Source organism: Dysidea avara, chromosome 3 (assembly GCF_963678975.1).
Source record: "Dysidea avara chromosome 3, odDysAvar1.4, whole genome shotgun sequence".
Classification (NCBI taxonomy): Eukaryota; Metazoa; Porifera; class Demospongiae; order Dictyoceratida; family Dysideidae; genus Dysidea; species Dysidea avara.
This window is the reverse complement of record NC_089274.1, coordinates 23,790,087-23,799,013: the sequence shown is the minus strand read 5'-3', so window position 1 is coordinate 23,799,013 and position 8,927 is coordinate 23,790,087. Positions and strand designations below refer to the sequence as shown.

The window sequence follows — 8,927 nt, the reverse complement described above, 5'->3', positions numbered from 1 at the left end:
GAGGAGAATGAGTATAAAATCGATGACTGGTTAGTGGGGACTTCCGGTGGTAGGTGATAACTCACTCGGCGAGACGATACTGGAGCATCTACCGATACAATCAGTTGTGGTCTGTGTGTGCCACCGCGGCTAGAGCACTATTGATCAAACTAGTGCCGGAAACTTTCTTGAGAATCTTCCTGGTCACATTCTGACGGTTATCACTGTGGTTCGCGGGGTAAAAGTAGAAGTTGATACCCTATTATTCATCACGATATCACTCCGTTTGAGGTAGAGATGAAATATCATTGCTCTCCGTCTCGCACTTTTACGCACGACGAGTTGAAGTTCGATCACACGAGCCAACAAATGGCGCCTTCTGCATCACGTGCGTAACTGGCTGGAGGCATGCGTGATTCTTTTTGTGCTAACCACAGTTAAGTTATTAACCTCCATATTCCTTGTTCAGTTAGCTAGATCGAATTCATAATCCCTGTTGACTATATATATGATGGCTCAGCTGAGAGAACCGGCCATCTTAATCCCGAGATTAATCCTCAGTCCCCTTTATTTAGCAAACACAAGCTACTTCATACTCACATGCCAATCAGTTTCACCAATAGCTGTGAATCAGATACTGCCGGGTAGCTCTGTGCTGCGAGGTAGCAGTTATTCTCAGATTAAATGCGAGACGTCATTGACAATCAGTTGGGGCAGCCTGTGAAAAACCACCTTTCCTTTTGCTCTTCTTTTCTACTGTCAACCTGGCGGAGAACACGACATTGAGGGACATTGAGGCCCTGCAAACCAAGTCTCTCGCGAAGTCTCTCCAGTCTTGAACGAAGTTAATATCCGGTGTTACATGCGCAACATTATCCGGAAAAATAATGCGTGAAAAGTTTCTAAGTTGAAAGTCTGCCCAAAAAAAAATTTGCACGAGGCGGATACGTATCCCACCGAATTGGCAGATTGGTCGGGTCTGTGTACACAGGCACTCAAAACCGAGCTCAAAACTGATATTGTCGACCTAGTTCCTCCGGTTTGATAATCTGTAAGTTTTTGTGTGTACAGTGTCAACTTGTGAGACTGAGGAATGACCTAGTCCTAGCTTGAGTCCTAGCGTGGGCCGCGCCTTGAGGCGTAGCTACCCAGATCATTCTCCCATTTTTGAGCGAGCTTTTTGGCCGCGCGAGACTTTACTACTTTGATTTAAGATTCATCAGTCTGTGGGCAGCTGCACATTCCAGGTGCAGTGAAACCCTAAATGGTATCATAGAGATTATGCGTAACATAGATACTATACTAGAATACATAATGGATTGGAAACACAATACATTTTAAGGTTACAGGCTCGGTACGGTCACGTGATGACATTTACGGGGGCACAGCATAGTCTCGCGTGGCCAGACCCTTTCCGCGCAGCCGCTTATCGATTGGAAATTATAAGCGCCGCGCTACAAGGGTCTGGAATAGTTCACGGACTTAAAAAAATCTACAATCCCCAGTGGTTGGGGAGTGTAAATTGGCTCACGCGATCCCTTAATCGCCAAAGTGATCTGATTACTGAAGAATGAGCTGAAGAGGGCCTCTGGGGATGACGAGTATCGACCCGTGTAGGTTTTCCCTTCTACCTACTACTGAATCTTCAACAAGTACGGCTGAATAAAGACAAACAAGCTCAGTTCATCTCGAGTTACAAGGAAAGTAGGCGAAAGGTTTTAAGCGGATTTGTCGATCAAAACAGACTAAAGATTCAAGGGAACACACGTTGCATTTTGTACCTTTGTATCTTAGGTGTTACCCAATCATTCAATTGTCACTAATAACGTGTCGAAAAAATTCATGTTCATGAACTATTCCAGACCCTTGTAGCGCGGCACTTATAATTTCCAATCGATAAGCGGCTGCGCGGAAAGGGTCTGGCCACGCGAGACTAGGCACAGCAGCGTTTTCAATAGGTACAATACATTTTTGTCGAGTTTGCCCATAGTTTTCTCGAAAACAGGTATCTTGTTCACTTCATTCATATTTTTTTTTTGCACTCTCGAAGGTATGAACTTTTCTTTAGTATAGCATGTATCGCTAGACTCGTTTTCACAAAGCCAGGAAAACCCCCACAGTCACTACCGTCATGTAGCCATTCTTTCGCTTCGTTTATGGAAAGTAACTGCTGTACAGCGCTAAAAATAAATATATGCACTTATTACGATGTGGCGAAACTGTTCAGCACTTCTAGAACTTCGTATGTAATACCCCCTATACACTAAAACCCCCACAGTAGGTTTTGAACACAAATTTCGTGTTCTTTTCTTCACACCTTTGGTTGTACGAAACGACTAACCTTCAGTCACAAACCAACAAATAGCTGAATCTTTTAGCAATAATTTAACGCTGTAATAGTAGTAGTCTCAGTGTTAAGAACAACTGCAGTTTGTACACTTGGTAACGTTGCCATAAATCACGTGTCCGTACCGAGCCTGTAACCGTAAAATGTATTGCATTTCCAATCCATAATGTATTGCATTTCCAATCCATTATGTATTCTAGTATCTAATAAATGTATCCTATCCTCATTATGCTAAATAAATTTGGTTATTACAGCTGGAGTATTTTCGCTCTCTTGTAAGCTACTAAGTGGTGTTTGTCATTACAGCTGGGCTAATTACCACCTACATTAACTAGAGGCTAGCCTGGTTAGACACATTGGCTCTTGGCAAACAGTAGGGTGAAAAAATTCTCGTTAAGTTGAATTATAATGCTACGGAACAGTTTTGTAATTTTCCTGAAGAAACTAAATGTTCAGCACCGCTTTTATTGTGTTGCTTGCACCACTTATAACAGGTACGATGTAAATAGACTACTCAGATGTAGTTGTATAGCTGTATAGCTCTTCCGCTTCGATAAAACAAAGCCAAAACAGGCACTACATTTTGTAATTATTTTACCCTAACAGAGTAAGACTTCAGTTAAAGCTTTATTGCAACGTACCAAGTATTCAATAGGCAATGCAAATACAGCCATCACTAGTTGGTTAATAGCAGCGTTGCTGAGATATAAGCTGATACTCACCTGCCACTATCCACCTGTCGCCAATGGTATTGCCTCTGATATCAGCAACAACATAACACACCGATAATGTAAAATTAACGTCTACACTACTACACAACCAAGAGAAAAGGCCTGTGAACAGGCTGTCACGAGGATAGACGAAATTATTTATGCGCGTTTCCAATCCATGTTACGTATAATATCTATAATGGTATCGATCAAAACAGTATGACCAAGAGTTCATGACTAAGTGGCTAAGTCAGTAAATTCGCCCAAGTTTCGTGATTCTATTATCATTAATTATGGTACTGCCAGACTTTGCTGCTTATGCATGTGTGCCAATTGCAAAATTTCAAGGGTGTGACCATTCAGTAAACCACTCCTACTGTATCAAAGTACATACTTCACAGCCACCTCACACCTACGATCATATTTTCAAGATTGATTAATAATCATAGCCATAATAGAAGTAGAGAAACAAGGGAGGCCACCTACACCTGAAGATATACTAGTGAACATTAAATCCCTACTTCAGCCTATAGTTAGCTACCTATGAATGAATTAGGGATTGATTGTCTACTACTATATCTTCAGGTGTAGGTGACCTCCCTATTTTTTTCTATAATCCTTAATTTTTCCTTGTAGCTACAGTACTTGTTTGTTAACTTTAATGGTGTACCCACGGATAGTCGGATACCATATTAGAATGGAAGAAATGGTGCCGGGCTTATTTTTTTCATCTGAACATGTGCCCCAACTGTCAATTACTGAATTAGGGACATTATATATTCGTTTTCAGCTATGTTGCACAGTGTTACAAATGAAGAAAACTAAGAAAAGGACCTCTGCATGCAAGCAATTCAACCAAAAACTTGAACAATTCCTGTCAAACATAGAGGGAAGCAATCACGCAGTGCTACCATGAATTGATACCTCATGCTGCCAGCAAAGATAAATGGGACAAAAAGCAAGCCATCTATGTAATAAGTCAATAGTTGTCAGGTATTAATGTAGAAACAATAAGCAATATTGATTTATTCTGTAAATGCACTGTCTAGATCTATCTTCTTCAAAATGTGTTTTGAACTATATGAAAACTTGTGATATGTGTATGCATATCAGGAGATTAATTATAAATGGTTGTTGCTGGATGTATATTGTCATGAGATCTCTGGGTGAATTGTGAAAAAGCTTTAGCCGGAAATTATATGTAACAGTGCAAGTTTAGGATTGGTTGCTAGTGTAACTGAAAGTGCTCTTGTGGAATATTAATTTTTGTGAGAAAATGTGGTTTTTGCTGGCGCATAAGCCAAGATATAAATTGGCACAACATGCAACCTCACTTCTAAGCCCACACAACATTGTTGTTATCTGGTTATCAATATAATTTGCATTAAATGGTAAAATTTGAACTGGTGTTTGTTCAGTTGATTTAGTAAATCCCTATAGTATATCGTCCCATTTCCTGTACATCCAGTGACCATAAAATTTTGGTATTGCTTTCAAAATGCACAATTCACATATTTACTTATTTTGAAAACGTGCATCAATTTTCTATTAGGTCGGATGACTTCACCCAGCTTAGAAGTGTTTAAACAGTTCAATGAAAACCTGATTACTTCTTTGCCTATGAAAGATGTCACTTTTCTTGCAAAATTGAATTCTAAAGGTCTTTTTCCTGGTGATCTTAAAGCTCAAGTAAAATCTCAGTCCACATCAACAGAAGCAGCTGACTATTTGTTAGATAACAAAATTGCAGTAGATTTAAAAAATGGTAATGATGAGTCATTTATGAAACTTCTATTAGCTATGGAGGAGTTCAACATTTCAATGGCTACAGAGATTAAGAAAAAGTTAAATGAAGAAGTGTCACCTACTAGAACTAGTGAGGAACAGTGTTCAAACTCATTAGGTTAGTGACACACGCATGCACGCACACACACATGCACACACACGCACACAACGCACAATAATATTTTGTACACCTTGTTTCCTAAATGATTGTCATGCTATTTGAATAGCTAGGGTTGAGTTAAATATGAACATGAACACGGTGATATATAATATCAGATCAAGACACATGGTAGTGTGTCGTGTGGCCCAAGAAGCCGGCGCGTAACACCCGTGAGTATATTGACAGGAAGAAAGAAAACGCAATTTTCGCACTTCCGTAGCTCTGTGCTGCCTTGATGAAACAAGACGATTTTTGCTGTGGACACTCCCTCCACCTTCAGCACTCCACATTCCAAATTTGAGCGAAATCGCTTCAAGCGTTCCCGAGATATGCGACTTCAAAAATTGGCTTAGTTTCTTCGTTTTTTTTTTTTTTTCTTATTATTTTTCTTCCTCTTTTTGCACACTTACAAAAACTGCTATAAAACGCAAACGCCATGAAATTTGGCACACAAAAGGGGGGAAAGGCGCATCTCTGTACCAACTTTGGCTGGAATACGATAAACAGGCAAAGAGTTATGAGCGATTATTCACGAAAAATAACACAAATATGTTGTCACGCCTACAGGGTAAACCGCGTATGGGAAGAAGCTGAAAATCAGTGGGTGAATAGGTTAACTATTGAACCTCAAACCTTTTGTGGTTTGAAAGAAATCGAGCTAAAAACCAGGAAGATACAACGAAAAAACCAACAGTGTGTAACAATTATGCAATCGAGATTAGCTAATAAAAAACGACTGCTTGCCACGCCTACCAGGTAAACCGCTTGGGGTAATGCTTTGAAAATTGCTGTACAGATGGAGTTATCATCTTAGAAAGGCTCTTCAATGGTGTAGAAGAATCAGACTTAAAGCCACGGAGTTATAACACGAAATCCAACTTGGTGTAGCGAGATCGAGATACTCTAATAGAGCAGTCATCCTAATAGAGCAGTCACCCGAAGAGAATTCAAGAGATCAGTTAGAAACAAGTAACCTGTATAGAGATCAGCTACAAACAAGTCACCCTGTAGAGAGATCAGCCACAAACAATTCACCCTGTAGAGAGATCAGCTAGAAGAAGTTACCTTGTAGGGAATTCATGCAACTATAGAAAGAGATAATTCAGCTAGAAGAAATCACCTTGTAGAGTTCAGCTACAAAGAAACCACAATGTAGAGAGTTCAGCTACAAACAAATCGCCCTGTAGAGAGATCAGCTAGAAGAAGTTACCTTGTAGAGAGTTCAGCTACAAAGAAACCATCATGTAGAGAGTTCAGCTGCAAACAAAACACCTGTAGAGAGTTCAGCTACAAACAAATCTCCGTGTAGAGAAGTCAGCTAGGAGAAGTTTCCTTGTAGAGAGTTCAGTTACAAAGAAACCACCATGTAGAGAATTCATTTACAAACTAGTGACCCTGTAGAGACATCAGCTAGAAGAAGTTGCCTTGTAAAGAGTTCAGCTACATAGAAACCATTCTGTAAAGAGCTCAGCTGCAAACAAATCACCTGTACAGAATTCAGCTACAAACAAATCACCCTGTAGAGAGATCAGCTAGAAGAAGTTACTTGTTGATAGTTCAGCTACAAACAAATCACCCTGTAGAGAGATCAGCTAAAAGAAGTTACCTTGTAGAGAGTTCAGCTACAAAGAAACCATCATGTGGAGAGTTCAGCTGCATACAAATCACCTGTAGAGAGTTCAGCTACAAACAAATCTCCGTGTAGAGAGATCAGCTAGGAGAAGTTTCCTTGTAGAGAGTTCAGTTACAAAGAAACCACCGTGTAGAGAATTCGTTTACAAACTAGTGACCTTGTAGAGACATCAGCTAGAAGAAGTTACCTTGTAAAGAGTTCAGCTACAAAGAAACCATTCTGTAAAGAGCTCAGGTGCAAAAAAATCACCTTTACAGAATTCCACTACAAACAAATCACCCTATAGAAAGATCAGCTAGAAGAAGTTACCTCGTAGAGAGTTCAGTTACAAAGAAACCACCATGTAGAGAATTCATTTACAAACTAGTGACCCTGTAGAGACATCAGCTAGAAGAAGTTACCTTGTAAAGAATTCAGCTACATAGAAACCATTCTGTAAAGAGCTCAGCTGCAAACAAATCACCTGTACAGAATTCAGCTACAAACAAATCACCCTGTAGAGAGATCAGCTAGAAGAAGTTACCTTGTAGAGAGTTCAGCTACAAAGAAACCGTCATGTGGAGAGTTCAGCTGCAAACAAATCACCTGTAGAGAGTTCAGCTACAAACCAATCTCCCTGTAGAGAGATCAGCTAGAAGAAGTTACCTAGTAGAGAGTTCAGTTACAAAGAAACTACCATGTAGAAAGTTCAACTACAAACTAGTGACCTTGTGGAGACATCAGCTAGAAGAAGCTACCTTGTAGAGAGTTCAGCTACAAAGAAACCATTCTGTAAAGAGCTCAGCTGCAAACAAATCACCTGTACAGAATTCAGCTACAAACAAATCACCCTGTAGAAAGATCAGCTAGAAGAAGTCACCTTGTAGAGAGTTCAGCTACAAAGAAACCACCATGTAGGGAGTTCAGCTAGAAGAAGTTACCTTGTAGAGAGTTCAGCTACAAAGAAACCATCATGAAGAGAGCTCAGCTGCAAACAAATCTCCCTGTAGAGAGTTTAGTTAGAAGAAGTTACCTTGTAGAGAGTTCAGCTACAAAGAAACCATTCTGTAAAGAGCTCAGCTGCAAACAAATCACCTGTAGAGAGTTCAGCTATAAAGAAACCACCATGTAGGGAGTTCAGCTAGAAGAAGTTACCTTGTAGAGAGTTCAGCTACAAAGACACCATCATGAAGAGAGTTCAGCTGCAAACAAATCTCCCTGTAGAGAGTTCAGTTAGAAGAAGTTACCTTGTAGAGAGTTCAGCTACAAAGAAACCATCATGAAGAGAGTTCAGCTACAAACAAATCACCCTGTAGAGAGATCAGCTAGAAGAAGTCACCTTGTAGAGAGTTCAGCTACAAAGAAACCATCATGAAGAGAGTTCAGCTACAAACAAATCACCCTGTAGAGAGATCAGCTAGAAGAAGTCACCTTGTAGAGAGTTCAGCTACAAAGAAACCACCATATAGAGAGTACAGATGCAAACAAATCACCCTGTAGAAAAATTAGCTACAAACAAATCACCCTGTAGAAAGATCAGCTAGAAGAAGTCACCTTGTAGAGAGTTCAGCTACAAAGAAACCACCATGTAGGGAGTTCAGCTAGAAGAAGCTACCTTGTAGAGAGTTCAGCTACAAAGAAACCGTCATGAAGAGAGCTCAGCTGCAAACAAATCTCCCTGTAGAGAGTTCAGCTACAAAGAAACCATTCTGTAAAGAGCTCAGCTGCAAACAAATCACCTGTATAGAATTCAGCTACAAACAAATCACCCTGTAGAGAGATCAGCTAGAAGAAATTACCTTGTAGAGAGTTCAGCTACAGTAAAAAGAAACCACCATGTAGAGAGTTCAGCTGCAAAGAAATCACCCTGTAGAAAATTCTGCCACAAACAAATTGCCCTGTAGAAAGATCAGTTAGAAGAAGTTATCTTGTATAGAGTTCAGCTACAAAGAAACCACCATGTAGAGAGTTCAGCTAGAAGAAATTACCTTGTAGAGAGTTCAGCTACAAAGAAACCATGATCTAGATAGTTCAGCTGCAAACAATTCACCTGTAGAGAGTTCAGCTACAAACAAATCTCCCTGTAGAGAGATCAGTTAGAAGAAGTTACCTTGTAGAGAGTTCAGCTACAAAGAAACCATTCTGTAAAGAGCTCAGCAGCAAAAAAATCACCTGTACAGAATCCAGCTACAAATAAATCACCCTGTAGAGAGAACAGCTAGAAGTTACCTTGTTGATAGTTTAGCTACAAACAAATCACCCTGTAGAGAGATCAGCTAGAAGAAGTTGCCTTGAAGAGTGTTCAGTTACACAGAAACCACCATGGACAGTTCT

The 8,927-nt window shown here is 40.0% G+C and overlaps 1 protein-coding gene across 2 annotated transcripts in view; it reads left to right on the top strand.

The window, feature by feature from the left end:
* The first annotated feature begins 902 nt into the window (after nucleotides 1-902).
* The window catches only part of LOC136250363 (uncharacterized), a 29,169-nt gene continuing 21,144 nt past the window's right edge, over nucleotides 903-8,927 (top strand). Inside the window, exons 1-3 of one of the 2 annotated variants that reach the window (XM_066042560.1) lie at nucleotides 903-1,030; nucleotides 3,827-4,029; nucleotides 4,589-4,939. In XM_066042560.1, the coding sequence (XP_065898632.1) occupies nucleotides 4,594-4,939 (346 nt within the window). In that variant the 5' untranslated portion in view covers nucleotides 903-1,030; nucleotides 3,827-4,029; nucleotides 4,589-4,593. The remainder of the gene's footprint in view (nucleotides 1,031-3,826; nucleotides 4,030-4,588; nucleotides 4,940-8,927) is intronic. The other variant, XM_066042561.1, reaches the window with a different exon arrangement.